Here is a 17,229-nt window from a genome sequence, read left to right on the forward strand (position 1 = left end):
TCTGACGCATTCTGCTATAATCTCCTAAAACTAAAAGCTCAAGGTCAGGGAGGGTGGAGAAGCGGGCCTCGGTAAGGAGCATGCTCACACACAGGGCCTGCTTTATTTATTTATTTATTTATTTATTTATTTATTTATTTAGTCAGCTGCCAAGGGTCCGGGTGAGCCCCGGAAGCCAGCAGCACCCAGCCGGGACCTGGGTCCAGTCTGGCGCTCATGCTGACGTTCTCCCTGCTCCTGTCGCCCTCCAGCCCGAAGGCGGGACTTCTGGACTCTGGGCCAGAACTGTCCCGAGGCCTTTGTGACCACAGACCTGGGGGTTGCCATGGCGCCCACAGGGCCTGGGCCAGGGGCCTCCTCCCCCTGACCCCCCTGCTTGGCGCCTTCAGCATCTGCACCTCCTCGCCAAGACCCAGGGCTGCCCCACCGTGTCCCCAGCCCTGGCCTGCCGCCTGCTGCCCGCTTCCTGTTCGGCCTCCCCCTCCCTGGAGCTCACCTCCGGCCTCTGCTCTCCCCGAACGGTGTTCCCCCTGCCCTCTCCTCTTCACTTCCCTGGCCTTCCCCGTCCTCGGTGCCCCCGCTTCTCCCTGCACCCCCCACTTCTCCTCCTTACCCTTGGCTTCCCCCTCACCAGCTGAGCTGGGCCAGCCATATCTAGGGAGGACGATGGGGCGCTGGGGGAAGAGGGGGACCGTGACCCCTCACGAGCAAAACCCAAGCCCAAGACCTAAAAGGGAGTCTAATACAGGGAAGAGAAGAAAAATGAAGAGGAAAAAAAAGAAGACTGATTTGGAGGAGCTGAAGAAGGAAGTGGTCCTGGTGAGAACCCCCCCAGGAGCTGCTCTCCTCAGCCCCGCAGCCCGGCCTCTCCTGCCCTGACAGCACCCCCCAGGCCAGGCCCGGCCCTCTGCCCCAGGGGCTTCTCCCCCTCCCCTGGAAATGACCCAGGTCACCGCCCGTCCCCCAGTGACTCCACTGTCCCCTCAGGAGGATCACAAATTAACCTTGGAAGAGCTGAGCGCCAAGTACTCTGTGGACCTGACGATGGTAAGCAAAGGAAGCCCCTGATGGAGGCAGAGGGTCTCCTTCCGATGCGAACCCCCCACCCCATCCCCGGGGGGCAGCAGTGGAACTGGAAGTTGGGGCCCTAACTTCCAGGTCAATGCTGTTACCCTTCCCTCCTCCCAGCCAAGTTCCCCAGCACACACGCTGGGGAGAGCCCAGCATGGTAACGCCCCAAGAGTTCGGGGTCAGATGAGAGAAAGGAGAATGGGGTAGGGCAGCACTTCTCCAACCGTTGTCCCCGGGGCCCCTCTCCGCTCTCTTAAATTCTCAAGACCCTAAAGAGCTTTTGTTTGTGTGAGTTACATCTATCCATTGCTAGCATCTTCAACATTAAAATTGAGAAAATTAAAAAATACTTCCTAATTCATTTAAAAACAAGAGTAAATCCATTATATATTAGTATAAATAATATTTGTATGACAACTGTTTTCCCAAACAAAAATTTAGTGGAGTTTGACATTTCTGCAAACCTTTTTAATGTCTAGCTTTTTTTTTTTTAATGTCTAGTTTTTTAATAGAAGGCAGCTGGATTCCCATACATTTTCAGTATTAAATCTGTTGTGATATGTGACCATACGCTCAAGAACAAGAGTGGAAAAAGGCGAACCATGATTTAGCACTATTGTGAAAATCGTCTGATTGTGGGACCCCATGGGCCCCCCAGACCACACTTTGAGAACCACTGGTTTAACAGTAAAACCACATATTCTGACTATTACCCTTAGTACTGCTACCACTAATACGGGGACCACAAATAAAAACTTAAAGGCCCTCAAAATGTAAGTTCTTAGTTCTAGAATTTCTTCACTGAAGGGGCTTTGTCTGGTAACCAGGGAGGCATGAATGAGGCTTGTCCTGCTTTCATTCAAGTCGTACGTTTTTCAGGGGAAGCCGGGGGGTCCGGTGGGGATGAAGGAGTTTGTTTCTTAATCCTCTGGTGGGTTCTGCTATTACTCTCAGAAGGAAAGGCGCACAAGGGTACGCCCAGGCTCCACTGGGAATCTGTACCTGCATGTGTTTGGTTGGCATTTTTTTCCCCATGTCTAAGAGTCAAAGTGTGAATGTCCTTATGTTATTGACGTAAGGTATTGTATCCCATCATTGCATTAGCCTTGCACATTATACCGTGAACAGTCGACCGTTACCTCCCACTAGGGCTGGCGCGCCGTAAGGTAGGGACGGTTCGCACTCACTCTGCTGTCCGACCACAGTACCAGCCCAAGATAGGTGCTCAAAAGGTTTGTGAATCAGTCCACCAACTAAAAATCCTTCCTGTGTAAATGTGCTAAACAAGGGAGATCTCTTCTGTACCGCATGCAAATTCTAGGAAGAATCAGGGTGACCTTCAGAGAGCTTCCTTGGTCTGTAGACCCATCCAGGGGCTATAAATGGCACCTCTGAGTTTGGCTGTAGCTGCTTTTCTGCTCATGGCTCTCCGTCCTTTCCTATTTCCTCTCCACACAGGGCCTTAGCCCCAGAAGGGCACAGGAAATCTTGAGACAAGATGGACCCAATACACTTACCCCACCCCCCACCACTTCAAAATGGTTCAAATTCTGTAAACAGCTGTTCAGTGGCTTCTCGATCCTACTATGGGTTGGTGCCATTCTCTGCTTTGTGGCCTATGGCATCCAGTTCCATCAGAAGGAGGAGCCTACCAAAGATAACGTGAGTCTGTTCAGCTGCTCGTGCACAACCCAGTCTCTGCTTAGCCCTGACACTCTTCTGCTCAGCAGCCTTGCACTACCAAAGGCCTCTGGCCCAAATCCCTAGTACTCCCAGGATTTTCCAAGGGAGGCCGTGGTCCCTCATGGTTTCCCTAGCCTTTTACCCAGCAAGCTCCTGATTCAGCTCCCTGAGAGCCATGGTTTTACCCAGAAACTTGCTCTCCTTTGATTATCTTCCTGACTGATCATCAAAGCACTCTGCAGCCCCCTTCTCTTTGCCAGGATTTTCATCTCTTTGAGCTCACACCCTGGCTCTCCCCAGCCTCCCCCAAGCCCACGAATAGCCTTCCTGGGTGTTTGCTGCATCCTGCTGGCCCTCACCCAAACTCAGGGCCCCGAGTGAGGCACCCTGCCTCGGACTCTTCCTTAGCTGTTACCCTTGCAAGCTGATTTTCTCAGGGTGAAGAGGAAAGAAAAGAACTCCTGGTGAGCCCTTTGTTTCCCTGCCCCCAGCTGTACCTGGGCATCGTACTGGCTGTCGTGGTCATCATCACCGGCTGCTTCTCTTACTACCAGGAGGCCAAGAGCTCCAAGATCATGGAGTCTTTCAGAAACATGGTGCCTCAGGTAGGATTGGTGTGAGAGAGGTGTAGAATGTGGCCAAACACACAGTTTTTGAGTGCCCAGAAAATTATACCCTACAATGGGTGAACTGAGTGAGGGTGGTGATGAGAGTGAGGGTCCTTCAGATTTTACTCTATCATGCCTTAGAAGTACCCTGAGAAAGACACAGCATCACCTATGCAGTAGTCTGCTCTGGAATGCATAATCTGAATGTGATCAGCATAATCTGAAGCCCCAAATGAGAACATTCTAGTAAAAGGGGGGGAGGTACAAAGGAGGTTGGAGCGGCTGGATTCTTCAAATGTCAATGGCTTTAAAGACAAAGAACAGGGGCACCTGGGCGGCTCAGTCAGTTAAGCATCCAACTCCAGATTTCGGCCCAGGTCATGATCTCAGGGTCATGAGATCGAGCCCTGCCTTGGGCTCCACACTGGGAGTGGAGTCTGCTTGGGATTCTCTTTCTCCCTCTCCCTCTGCAACCCCCTCCCCACCTCATGCAAGCTCTCTCTCTCTCTCTCTCTCTCAAAAAAAAAAAAAAAAAAGACAAACAACAGCTGTGAGAATGTTCCAGATTACAGGGGGCTAAAGGGGCATGACAACTAAATGCAACACCTGACTGAGACTGAATCCTGTGCCTAAGGAAAAAATAATGTAGTAAAGGACATACGGGGTCCTGACAAAGCGGGAATACAAACAGTAGGTGACAGTACGGTGTCAAAGTGAAATCTAGTGAAATCGACAACCGCGTTGTGGGTATTAACACACTAGTTCTTGGGACGTGTGCACTGAAGTACGCAGGATAGAAGATCGTCACGTATGTGACTTACCCTCAGAGGGTGCAGGCAAAGAAGCATTCACATACATACACGTGTGCAGACAGTGACCAAAGGACAAAGCAAATGGGGTACAGTGTCAACAGGTGAATCTGGGTAAAGGTCATTACAAGTATTCTTGGTACAATTTTTATGCTTGCCACTTTTCTGAAAGTTTAGATGATTTTCTAATATGTTTAAGCATCTGGAAATAATATGACAGCAGAAAGAGGTTTCTAGGCACAGAGCTGGAAACTTGGAAAGAAACAGGCTCCAGAATTTCCCGACAGCACCGTCATGTTCTAGTGTTATAGCCCAGGATCTCTTCCCTTTGGTGTCAACATAAATTAATTCCTCCCTTGGGTGAGAGTTCAGGCAGGGGATGATGCTTTGGTAAAATGAAGTAAGAGTCGGGAGACCATTCATTAGCTTTGGCTGCCTAACAAGCCACCCCAAACTTAATGGCTCAGAACAACAAAAATAGCAGTTCCCACACTTCTATGCCAGGGCTGTTCTGATCTGGGCTGGGCTGAGGGGTGCTGAACGGCGCAGATGACCTCATCCCCATGTGTGGGGATGGCTGAGATGGCTGTGACCACTGGACCCTTTCTCCTTATGACCTCTCTTCCTCCAGGAGGCCAGCACAGGCTTGCTCGATACGGTGGCAGAGGGGTTCCCAGTGGCGACAGGGCAGGCCCCCACTTTTTAAGCCTCTGCTTGCATTATGCTTGTAACATCTTATGAGCCGAAGCAAGCCATGTAGCCAAGCCTAAGCGTGAGGACGGAGAGACAGACCCCCATCTCTTAGAGAGAGGGTCATCAGAGTCATGCTGCAAAGGACAGGGATGGTAAGAATTTACAATCTGCCAAAGAGACCTTCAAGGGTGGTGCGGTGAGTGACAGCTTAAGGAAGGGTGTCAGAAAGAAGGAGACCAGGAACAGGAGTTTATAGGCCAGGAGCGGGTATGTGGAAGCAGAAAGCTTTGGAAGTCACCCTGCACTGTCTTCCCACAGCAAGCTCTGGTGATTCGAGGTGGAGAGAAGGTTCAGATCAATGTGGAGAATGTGGTGGTAGGAGACCTGGTAGAAGTGAAGGGCGGAGACCGAATCCCGGCTGACCTCCGGCTCATCTCCTCACAAGGATGTAAGGTGAGAGGATGCAGGAAGCTCTGGGAGGGGGCCAAGCACTGTGGAGATCCGGACTCAGTGAAAGAAAGCATCATCTTATTATTCAGAACCTCAAGAAGTCACAGGTGCAAATTGGAGGTTGGAGCCAACAGGTGCTGGTGTGTATTTGTTTCTCTCTGCCTACCAGTAACGATGGTGTTGGTGGCAGATAAAGATGTGTCATCTTCATAAAGGAACTTTTCTTCCCATGTTCACTTTACGTCCCATCCTGCTGCCCATCCCAGGTGGACAACTCATCCTTGACGGGAGAGTCAGAGCCCCAGACCCGCTCCCCTGAGTTCACCCACGAGAACCCTCTGGAGACCCACAACATCTGCTTCTTCTCCACCAACTGTGTGGAAGGTGAGTATCACATCATAAATAGCCTAGTTTCAAAAGCAGAGCTTCAAATAAAGATTTCAAGAACTCTCTATCTTCGAAAGGTAGTTGGGTAGGTAACAGCTGGTGAACAGTCTAGGCCCTCCATCACTTATGAGCTGTATGACCTTTGGTGAAAGTTCAAAGCCACCATTTCCACATTTGCACCCTGATGATACTAAGAGTCGCTATCCAGTAGATTTTCATTTGGATTCAATGAGATCATGCATATACAATGCTTAGCACAAAGCCTACCATGTTGGAAGTGCCCTGCAATCGTCAGCTCCATATTATTCTGGCTGGTGAATGGACTATGCTCTAGAAGTTGAAAACAGCACAGGAGGGCAGGAAGTTACTCGGCCCTGCTAGGTCAGTCTTCCTCTGAGAGGAGCCGCAACTTCTCACTATTCCAGGGAGGTATTGGCATTGGAAATTGGAGTTACCAGAGGTACCACTCACACTTTGGCTTTTCTCCTAGAATGTAAGACACCCTTGAACTGGGAGGCAGTTCTGGCCAAGGTGGTAACAACGGACTCAGTCTTATGTCAACCTTCCCCCTTAAGGAGGCGTGCAAGACTCTCAGGAACACACACGAAAGCCATTACTCGTGCTTAAGAATAAATGTTTGGGTATCTAAGAAACAGCTATTTTTTTTAATTGAACGCCTGGCATGTGCCAAGTGTTACAGATGTGTCTGACTCTCACAACACTACACAACAGACATTCGCCCTATTTTGCATATGAAGAGCTCAAAGAAATAGAATGCAGTATCCAAGAGCACAAGCCTTAGGAAAGAGGAGACTCAAGGATCTAGTGCGAGTCCATCTCCCAAAGCCTGTGCTCTTTCCACAGACCATTATCTGGGATAAAGCTTGCCAATGACCTCTCTGGTCATGAAGCTATCCACTTGAAAAATATTTTAAAAAATGAGATTAACAATAAAGCTGAAGAAGAATCCAACCAGAAAATGAAATATATATTGAAACTTTTTTTTTTTAATTTTGATTGGGCAGAAAGATGCAGGTCAGCAAGCTTCCTTCAAAAACACTAGATTTGTATTATTACATTTTAGGAAAAAGTTTTGCTCACATTTGTCCTTCCCAAGTAGGTTTTTGGTCAGCAAAGTATATGCTTCAGATAAGGGGAGGAAAGCGGGTGGTGGCACCCCATCCGAGAAACAAGGGTCTGGCCCAGATGGAGGAGGCCTTAGTCGGAGACCAGAGGGACATGAGATGTGGCCAAGAGGGTGGAGCTAGGTTGAAGGAGCTCTTGACTCTTAAACTGAGGAATATCTGTGCATTTTGCAAACAAGGAGCATACCTTTAACCTTTATCCCAGACCCCCACCCCTCTACTTTCATGGCCGTGGTCCCGACGGGGCTGCAGGTACAGACGTCTCTGTCTTTGGGTTCTCACACATCTCCATGGGGCCTGAGCTGTCTCCCTGGTGATGTGCAGGAGTACGGAGGCATCGGTCTGGCCTGGGGTACGGGAGGCTTACCCATGGGCTTGACCTTCCCCCAGGCTGACATCAACCCATCCTGTCTCCAGACACATGGGATTCATTACCAGATCCTGCCTCTCTGTGCATGGGGAAACCCATGAAGGAGTAAAAAGGAAGAACTAGACCAAACCCTGGCGCAAAATAGATATACAGGTAGTGCCATACTCTACCCCCGCCCCAAACCCCAAAGCCTCTCAGCACCTCTCAGTTACTGTAGTGTCTTCGACAAGGCTCCATGAACGCCTCCAGCAGGCAGCCCTCTGGCGGGTGGCCACTGTGGAGCCCATCTGCAGAGGGCCTCGTACCGGAGCCACTCTTCCCCCGAACACCACGAGCACCCCTCCCTTGTGGCCATCTGGACGGGACCCCGCTCTCAGGCTCCCTCAGCGGAAGGCCACCCCAGACGTGGAGCGGCCGCTCTGCGCAGGGTGTTTGTGGGAGTTGTCGGAGTAGAGTCATCCCTACTCGGTCCCATGCATGATTCTGTATCAGTCCTTCTCAAGGCCCTAAATCCATCTAGATGAAGAAAAGAAACCAACATTTGCGTGCCTCCACTGAGCCCAGTCCCGTCCTAGGCTCCTTGAATAACCTTTACTCCTCCCAGCTTCGTGGATGCTTCCATGCCCTCTTAGAGCTGAGGCAGCCCGAGGGTCAGCGGGTACGGAGCTGGCCCCGGGCAAACAGCTGCCCCACTGGAAAGCTGAACTCCCAGCTGGAGTCCTTCTGATCCTAAAATAAGTGATATTTCTAGAATACGTGGCTTTTCTGGGTGATTCCGACCGTGACTTGGAAGGGAAGGAATTTCAGCCACTGTGTTTATAAAGCCAGAAAATTGTTTTGAGCCAAGAACCTTGTCAGGCCCCTCATTTCAAGCCACGTAGGTGAGTGGCCAGGATCCCGTGCGTGCAAAGCCAAACAGGACGTCCAAGTCCCCCTTCTGACTCCGGGGGCGGCACCGGCGAGAGAGAGGCCCGGGAGCTGCTATGGCTTCGCTCCCCGGCAGGGGTCAGGCTGGCTCCAGCAGGAGGAGCAGGGAGGGGCTCGGTTCCCCAGCCTCCACACTATCAGCATTAGAGCGGGATAATTCTTCCTTGTAGGGGGTGACGGGTGGCGGGGGGGGGGGCGCTCCGGCCATCTGCAGGATGTGTAGCTGCACCCCTGCCCTCTACCCACCAGATGCCAGGAGCAGCCCCTCCCACCCCAGTTGGGACAACCAAGATGCCTCCTGCCATTGCCCAATGTCTCCTGGGTGGGCAAACGGCCACCCACGGAGAACCACTGGGGTAGCGGATAACCAGATGTTGGGAGGGAGGACTCTAGCAGAAGGGCGACCCCGACTCCTGGGGATCTAGAAACTATTCAGCTGCTGAGGGCAAAATAAGAAACATACAGGCAATAGAAGACATTTAGATTAAGTGTAATGAATACCTTCTTGACGGGGAAGGCAATGAGTCAGTGAAAGTGGAGAACTGTGAAATCTCCTCAGAGATTTTTTGGGCGAGGAGAACCTTACCTGTATAAACTAAATACGAGGAGCATAGACTACAAGAGCCTCTCGGACGGTGTTGAGTGTCCACCTTGCTTTTGACCACTGACCGTGTTCTCCTAGTAGGAACGAAAGCCAGCAGCGCCCCCACCTCAGACCTCCCTGTTGCCCCGCAGGAACAGCTCAGGGCATTGTGATCGCCACGGGAGACTCCACGGTGATGGGCCGCATCGCCTCTCTGACGTCAGGCCTGGTGGTCGGCAAGACCCCCATTGCTGTAGAGATCGAGCACTTCATCCATCTGATCACAGCGGTGGCCATCTTCTTTGGTGTCTCCTTCTTTGGGCTCTCACTGATCTTGGGCTACGGCTGGCTGGAGTCTGTCATTTTTCTCATCGGCATCATCGTGGCCAATGTGCCCGAGGGGCTGCTGGCCACCGTCACCGTGAGTGGCCAAGGTGGAGGGTGGCCTCTGGGCAGACACACCACCCCAGGGGATAAAATCGTTTGTATCTCTTTTGCTAGTGAATCTCTCAAGTGTCAACCACTTAGCTCCCACAGGACCTTGACTTCTTCCACCCATATTTTCTGGTGCCTTCTCTTTCTTTTCCATGAGTTGCAATGCAGGAAGCACTTAGATTCTGTCACCAGCAGTGAGTTAGTTAGTCTGGGCTGTACCGGCCAGTGAACTTGGCCAAATCCCTGAACATCTCCAGGCGTCAATTTAACTAATCATCAGTTTCTATAGGAAGATTAATTCAGAGTTACAGAATCTTATTGGAAGGGACTTCAAAGCCCATAGAAATCCAACCTTTCCACCAATGCTGAATATCTTGTGCACAATCCATGGGAGATGATGATTATTTCTAGTCCTGAGAAGTCCGCCCTTTTCGGTCTCCGCTCATTTCACCACTGGGTTGCTCCAACTGGATTTCATTGTGTTGAGCAGAAATATGACTTCCTGTTTGGTTCCAGTGTTCCCATCTGAAGAAACACAAAACAAGTCATTTCTCTCTCTTCCACAAACTACGCTTTTGACTGACGGGAGCCATCATGTCTCCTCAAACTCCCCGGTGGGAGGTGAAATCGTCCCTTTTCCTCTAGTTGTTGTTCACAAGACACGGTCTTCTGACCTCTTGGCTTACTGATCACCTGTTGGGGGTATGCTCTAGATTATCAATATCCTTCTTAAAATAGAAATGAGAATAATACTCAGGGTGCGGTTGGTTAGCGCAAAAACCTCAGGACTAGTGATAATAGGTAAATAAATCATAACCCCACGATTAGAATTCTGTATTAATATAACCATAGCCTAAGAACTGACTAGTTTTTAAAACAACCCTGCCCCACGCCTGACTTTCACTGAACGTATGGTCCACATAATTACTGTCAACAAAAATGTCCCAGTTTAAATAATTTCTGAAGTCCTTTCCAACGGTGCAATATTCCTTGTCAACTTCATGATTCTCCCGTTTTCTTCTTTTTTTCCAACTATTGGTACCAGCCCCCTGACCCCACAATGAAAGATTAGCTATCGACATGGTCCCTGAACTTGACTGGAAAGGGGTTGCTGGACAGAAAAGACGAAAGGATCCTGGGGGAGCTGAGTATTCCAGGGGACAAGGTCACACACTGTGTTCCCCTGGGGAAGGAAGATACGCTTTTTTCCGAGCTGTGCCGCGAAGCACGAACACCGTCACTCTCCTGATTTCCTTCCTGTGGCCGGAGGTGGAATTGCTAAAGACTAGGTGGAGACAAAAGGGAAAGAATTTCCTAAAATTACAATAGCAATACAAACGATCCGATTTCCAAAACACAAAGTGGTGTGAGCAGCCGAGCACTTCGTCGCCATTAATTCTCGGCCCTCTTCACGGCCTTAGGTGTGTCTGACCCTGACCGCCAAGCGCATGGCACAGAAGAACTGCCTGGTGAAGAATCTGGAGGCGGTGGAGACGCTGGGCTCCACCTCCACCATCTGCTCCGACAAGACGGGCACCCTCACCCAGAACCGCATGACCGTCGCCCACATATGGTTCGACAAGACCATATACAAGGCTGACACCAGCGAAGAGCAGACTGGTGACTCGAGTGGCATGGGTGAGCCACGCGTGGAGGGGCTGGGGGCGGGGCGCGGACACGGGAGACAGCTGGGCCCTGAGTGCAGATGAGGGTTGTCTCCGTCAAGTGCTGGGGGACAGAGCGGGATGCGAGTAAGTCCCTGCTTTAAACTCCCCACCCCCCATCCTGCTCACAGCCTCTCCTTCTCCCTAGGGAAAACATTTGCCAAGGGCTCTGCGACCTGGTTCATCCTGGCCCGAATCGCAGGCCTCTGCAACCGAGCTGACTTTAAGGCTCACCAGGAGACCCTTCCCATTGCTAAGGTATCAGGCCTGCGGTGGTGGGGGAAGACAATGCCTCGGTGCCGAGGGCATGCCCCGCCCCCTCCCCAGGAATCTCTGTCCTGGTGCTTAGGGTCCTCCCCATTGCACCCCTCGCCCTGTGCCCTACCCCTCGGGCTCACCCTACAAACCTACAAACCCCGTCCCGGCAGCGGGCAACAACAGGGGATGCTTCCGAGTCAGCCCTCCTCAAGTTCATCGAGCAGACATACAGCTCTGTGAAGGAGATGAGAGAGAAAAACCCCAAGGTGGCAGAGATCCCCTTTAATTCCACCAACAAGTACCAGGTACAGAACCCACAAGGGTAGAATCGTGGTCAGGGGTGGGCTCGTCATTTGGGGAAATGGGAGCTCCGCCTTCGCCTTCAGCCTCCCCTCTGAACAACAGAATGGAGACGGTGGATACCCAGCATCCCCATTAAGAGGAAGGCTCACCTCAGGGGAAAGTGACCAGCAGGGAAAGGGAGGAGCAGGTGGTAAAGGAAGAGGCCTTCGACCCCAGGCAGAGAGTGAGGCTCCGTCACTTGTGGAGAGAGCAAGTGGGAAGTGTCCTGCGGGTAGGACAGGCTGCTTGGTGACACTCACGGTAGAGCCTGGTGCAGCCCTGGGAGGCATCTCTGTGGCTCCTGCAAGGTTTGCCCCTGCAGGATAAGGCTGGGTTTGCAAGGCACTCCCGGGAAGCTCCTGCTTGCTTTCCGCGCCTGGATTCCAGTACCTGCCATCAGGTAGGTGGCAGGGCGGGCGCTCCAGCACATTTGTGAAGGTTTTAGTCTCTCAGGGGTATTTTGCCCGCTACCCAGGGAGGCGTGACAAGGGAAAGAGATACTCGGGCTGAGGGGCAGTGGTGGGGCACTAACCCCGAGGTGCAGGGGACAGCCAGCAAAGCCAGTGGGACCCTCCCACGTGAGGTCCCGCACGCGACAGTCACGGTTTGCTCAGGGGAGGGGAATTCTCCAAGTTCATGGGCTACCATGAAGGTCAGACGTTCAGGTGTGGGTGACAGAGAAGAAACGAGCCTCCCAAAAAGTCAGTTTTGTTTTCCTGTCTTAGAAACCACAGAAGAGTGCTTGCTTTAGCAGCTCTGGTACTAACATCAGAACAAAACACAGAAGGTTAGCAAGGCCTGTGCACAGGCGAACTCATCAAGTGTTGCATTTGGAAGTTGCTAAGAGTAGTAGATCCCCCAAATTCTCCTCACAAGGGAAAAAAAATCATAACTAAAAAAACAATAATAAAATAACAAAAGCTCTATGGAGTTTTGAGTTTTTAAAGCCCAATTGCCTATCTTTTTATATTGAATACTGAACAAGTAAGAGTTAAAGAAATAGATCCCGAGTTTTTTTGTCTCAGCTGACTTTCGGTCCATGTAATAAGATAGGTCTCCTAAGCCCACACTGCAAACTTATTTCTACTTTTTTTTTTTCTGACGTTCAGTGGCCTCACAACCCAGACAAGAATTCTGTGCTTGGCAGGACCGGATTAAAGCCTGTGCCTGCAAAGAAGTAGATACTTCTTCCTTCATGTGATTTAAAATAAAAGCAAAACATATCCATGACACTTGTTGGGACGGCCAACAAAATAGCAACTTTCCCCAGAACAGCTAGGTTAGTGTGTTTTCTGAGTTTCACAAGCAAAGGGCACGATCCTCCTCCGTGGCGCCTCCACCAGGTGAGACGGGCCAGCCGGGCGCTCGGCGGGGCTGACCCAGCGCTCTGCCACCTGCAGCCTTCATCTCTGCCTTGCTCTCAGACTGAAATGAAAGGGAGGGTCTCTGTCCTGATGTTCCCAGATTTCTCCCACTTTTTTAAAAAAAGATTTTATTTATTCATTTGACAAGGAGAGGGAGAAAGCACAAGCCGGGGGAGCGGCAGGGAGAGGCAGAGGGAGAGGCAGGCTTCCCGCGGAGCAGGGAGCCCGACGGGGGGCTCGATCCCAGGATCATGACCGGAGCCGAAGGCAGACGCTTAACGACTGAGCCATCCAGGCGCCCCCTCCCACCTTTTTATCTGTAATTTTCTATCAAGATGTGATTTTTTTTGTGACCAAGTTGCTGACTTATAAGTAGGTCTTGCTGCCACCTCCGATAATCTCCAGTAAATAGGGAACAAATACGTATTAAGTACTCAGGAAATCAAGCTTTTTAAACCTCTTACAGCCTTCTGCTTCAACAAGTTAAGATTTTTCCTCTTAACTGCTTAGGCATATTTTGAATATAACAGAGTTATAGGAAATATTTGAATGTTTCTCATGGGACGGTTTTAACAGCACTTTACACACAGGCTTCCCACCTTGGTTACCCTCTGGGCAGTGTGGTCTGGCCCCCTCTGCACCTGCTCCTTTCGAGTTGCTGGTTTGGTGACCAAACAGGCTTCATAACGGGAAGTTCCTGGCTCGAAGAGGAGCCCTGTCATAGTTCCTGCTCACAGATCAGGGATCAGGGAAAATGCAAAACCAAAATGCATCTCATTCCTCTCTCCTCCTGGCCTCTGGTCTCCTGAGATTCACTGTGAATCTGGCCTTCCCGGTCCCCAGCCCACCAGGCCGACCCTGACCCCGACCCCAACCCCAACCCCACCACTAGCCCCTGGCACTTCTCAGACTGTTGGGAGAGTGGCAAAGGGATTACGATGACGTAATCTGGATTGTGCTTCGTAGTTTTCAAAGTACTTTTTAACAACTAATCTGACCCTCAAACGGCACGGTGTGAACCTTGTAGGTCCAGCTAAACACCGATGTTTTTCGATAAACACAGTACAGTCAGTGGATGTTCTCTTCCTTGTGATTTTTCTTAACATTTTCTTTTCTCGAGCTCACTTTACTGTAAGAACACGGCATATGATACACAGAACATACAGAGTGTGTGTTAATTGACTGTTGATGATAATATTGGTAAGGTTTTGGGTCGCCAGCAAACTGTATTAGTAGTTAGGTTTCGGGGGAGTCGAAAGATATATGAGGATTTTTGACTGTACTGTGTCCCATAAAAACCCAGCGAAGTGGAAACACAGAATCTTTTGCAGCGTATCAAAGGAACTAAGGTTTTGAGAGGTTCAGTGGATTGACCTGAGGTCACAAAGCCTTCCTGCTGGGAGGACACAGGCCTGTGGCCCCTACCTTCTTTTCCCGTCCACCCCGCTGCCCCCGCCCGGCCCACACTTCTGCTTTCCAGGCAGAGAGGAAGCAGAGAAAGTGAGAGCCCTGCTTGTGCTCTCAGCTCCTGCAGAGCTAGCAGGGATTCCTGCGCAAACAGCACCGGGCTGGGATCCCTGGACAGGAGGAGGGGTGGGCTTGACCCCGAGTCAGATTTCCCTGGAGGGAGGGGGCTGCACTGGGGTTAGGGGACAAAGGAAATGGGGGGGGTATGAAATGGGTTGTCTGTTTTTTACCCTCAAAAACCTTTCCCCATGGGAGCGCCTGGGTGGCTCAGTCGTTAAGCGTCTGCCTTCGGCTCAGGTCATGGTCCCAGGGTCCTGGGATCGAGCCCCACGTCGGGCTCCCTGCTCCGCGGGGAGCCTGCTTCTCCCTCTCCCCCTCCCCCTGCTTGTGTTCCTGCACTCGCTGTGTCTCTCTCTGTCAAAATAAATACATAAAATCTTTAAAAAAAAAACAAAACGAAAACCTTTCCCCTGTTTTTCTGCCCCAACCCTTTCTCCCTCCTCCTGCCGCAAGGATTCTTCCTCTCTCCTCCCCAGATGTCCATCCACCTGCAGGATGACAGCAGCCAGACCCACGTACTGATGATGAAGGGGGCCCCGGAGAGGATCTTAGAGTTTTGCTCTTCTTACCTTCTGAAGGGGGTGGAGTACCCCATGGACGATGAGATGAGGAAAGACTTCCAGAAAGCCTACATGGAACTGGGAGGCCTGGGGGAACGCGTGCTAGGTGAGGGGCTTCGGAAGAAACCCAGAAAGAATGACACCCGAATGGTTATTTGTGGGGTGAAATTTCAAAGATGCTGGGGTGAGCGAGACAGGGACGTAAGCCGCTGAATGACTACCGGTCCCTCCGTCTCTCCCCAGGGTTCTGCTTCTTGAATCTGCCTAGCACTTTCTCCAAAGGATTCAAGTTTAATACAGATGAAATCAACTTTCCCATGGATAACCTTTGTTTTGTGGGGCTTGTATCCATGATTGACCCTCCCCGAGCTGCAGTGCCTGACGCTGTCGGCAAGTGTCGTAGTGCAGGGATTAAGGTAAACTCCTAAACTCCTGACTAAGGTAAAAAAAATATCCCGGAAGCCCCCCAACCTGTCACAACTTGGAGCAACAGTAGAAAGCCTTGCCTGGAGTAGGTTCTTCATAATCTTGGTTTAATTCATGTCTGTTTCCTTGAGCTTACGATTTTTAGTCTTAAGAGACTACCTAATACGAAATAGTAAGTTTCTTCTGTAGTTAGAATCCTGTCTTGCGTTGAACATTAGAATCACCAGGGGACCTTTAAAAGTCTGATGCCTAGGGCCGCCCCCCCCCCCACCGCTCCCCAGTAGGCTCAGTCGGTAAAGCATGCGACCCTTGATCTCGGGGTTGTGAGTTCAAGCCCCACACTGGGTATGGAGATTACTTAAATAAATAAATAAACTTAAAACAAAATCTGATGCTTAGGTTAAAGCATCAGATTAGGTTAATTCCCATTAAATTGGAAACTCTCAGGGCAGGGTGCAGACATCTGTTAACTCTTCAAACTTTCTTTTTTTAAGATTTTTATTTATTGATTTTTCATTTGAGAGAGAGAGAGAGCACACAAGCAGGGGGGAGGGGCAGAGGGAGAGGCAGAAGCAGACTCCCCACTGAGCAGGGAGCCCAATGCAGGGCTCGATCCCAGGACCCGGAGATCATGACCTGAGCCGAAGGCAGACGCTTAACCAACTGAGCCACCAGGTGCCCCCTTTCTTATAACTTTCTTAGAGATTTCACTAGGCAGGTAAGTTTGAGAACCCGTGTCCTAGGGTTGTGCATGTGACTCATCGAGGGGTTTTGTCGGAATGCAAAATCTTGATTCTGCAGGTCTAAGACCCTGAGATTCTGCATTTGTAACAAGCTCCCAGGTGATGCCATTTCTGCATTTGTAACAAGCTCCCAGATGATGCCGTTGCCGCTGGTCTGCACACCACAACAGGAGTAGCAAAGGGCTAGAAGATGTCAGGGAAAGGTGCTCCTGGGAAGGGGCCGGGGGCTGGAGTGGATGACAGAGAGGCTGAGCCACGGACAGCTGAATCCTGGTTGCCCCTGACTCGGGGCGAACAGCTACACCAGCAGGCACTCGTCCAGGAGTCAAAGCTAAAAACCAAAAAGAGTGAAACACAGTTGCAGAACACACTCCCAGAGGTGGGAACTCCTCCTTGGCCGGGGGGCTCGGACTGCATGGGATTCCTCTAGTTCTGAGACATTCTGTACCCCGCTTCCAGGTCAGATTCTAAGACTCACCTACATCCTCACAGGTCAAAGACTGACACCTTTCCGGCTCATGCCCGATATTCTGGATCCCAGGCCTGGGGGAGAACAGGTTGGAGGGTGGGGGGCGCTGGAGGTATCTAGGGAGAACGAGATGCTATCTGTTGGAGCTGGCTTTATCTTAGACCTTTGACTGTCAGCAGTTTGGGGGCAGCTGGGCCGTGCCAAGTTCAATGATTGTGGCTGGAGTGAGAACCAAGGAACGGATGGAGGAACTATTCTGAGTGAGTTCCTTAATCACCACACGCTGTTTGGGCGGTCGGTTCTCTGCAGAAGCAGCACGTCTGCATCTGCGTAGGATAGCCAATGTCTCGACCTCCCCCAGCTCTCGAAGCCCCCACACCACATCATAGGAGCTAGCTGGAGAAGGGCCCATTTGACTTTCCTGAGCATTGAGGCGGCTGTTGGAACGGGGAATTATACTGGGGATGTGAAATGTATCTCATCTGGGGATTTGTGGGTCCCTTATAGCAAGAAGAAGAGACTTACAATTGGAGGCCCGAACAGGGCCGAAGGGCTGAGTTAGCCTGGGTGTCGTGACTGCCCGAGGCAGGCGAGTCCGAGGCTGGCTGCTGAAGCAGGAGGCCCGGGGGCTTTCTGGGCCAGTCCGCGTTCTGGGCATGGGCTTACGGTTCGCATTATCATTTTCTCACTTCTTCTGGACCCGAAGCTGGCAGAA

General features: G+C 51.1%; 1 protein-coding gene across 1 annotated transcript in view; it reads left to right on the forward strand.

Annotated features, from left to right (window-relative positions):
- Nucleotides 1–666: 666 nt before the first annotated feature.
- LOC114199201 (sodium/potassium-transporting ATPase subunit alpha-4) overlaps nt 667–17,229 on the forward strand; it is a 29,532-nt gene continuing 12,969 nt past the window's right edge. The window contains exons 1-12 of the mRNA XM_028091010.2: nt 667–819; nt 988–1,047; nt 2,530–2,733; nt 3,246–3,359; nt 5,183–5,317; nt 5,581–5,698; nt 8,879–9,147; nt 10,583–10,781; nt 10,974–11,083; nt 11,254–11,388; nt 14,793–14,982; nt 15,120–15,292. Of these exons, the coding sequence (XP_027946811.1) occupies nt 667–819; nt 988–1,047; nt 2,530–2,733; nt 3,246–3,359; nt 5,183–5,317; nt 5,581–5,698; nt 8,879–9,147; nt 10,583–10,781; nt 10,974–11,083; nt 11,254–11,388; nt 14,793–14,982; nt 15,120–15,292 (1,860 nt within the window). The remainder of the gene's footprint in view (nt 820–987; nt 1,048–2,529; nt 2,734–3,245; nt 3,360–5,182; nt 5,318–5,580; nt 5,699–8,878; nt 9,148–10,582; nt 10,782–10,973; nt 11,084–11,253; nt 11,389–14,792; nt 14,983–15,119; nt 15,293–17,229) is intronic.

This window comes from Eumetopias jubatus, unplaced genomic scaffold, assembly GCF_037043125.1.
Source record: "Eumetopias jubatus isolate StellerSeaLion01/CBP00866 unplaced genomic scaffold, mEumJub1_p1.0 scaffold_12, whole genome shotgun sequence".
NCBI lineage: Eukaryota > Metazoa > Chordata > Mammalia > Carnivora > Otariidae > Eumetopias > Eumetopias jubatus.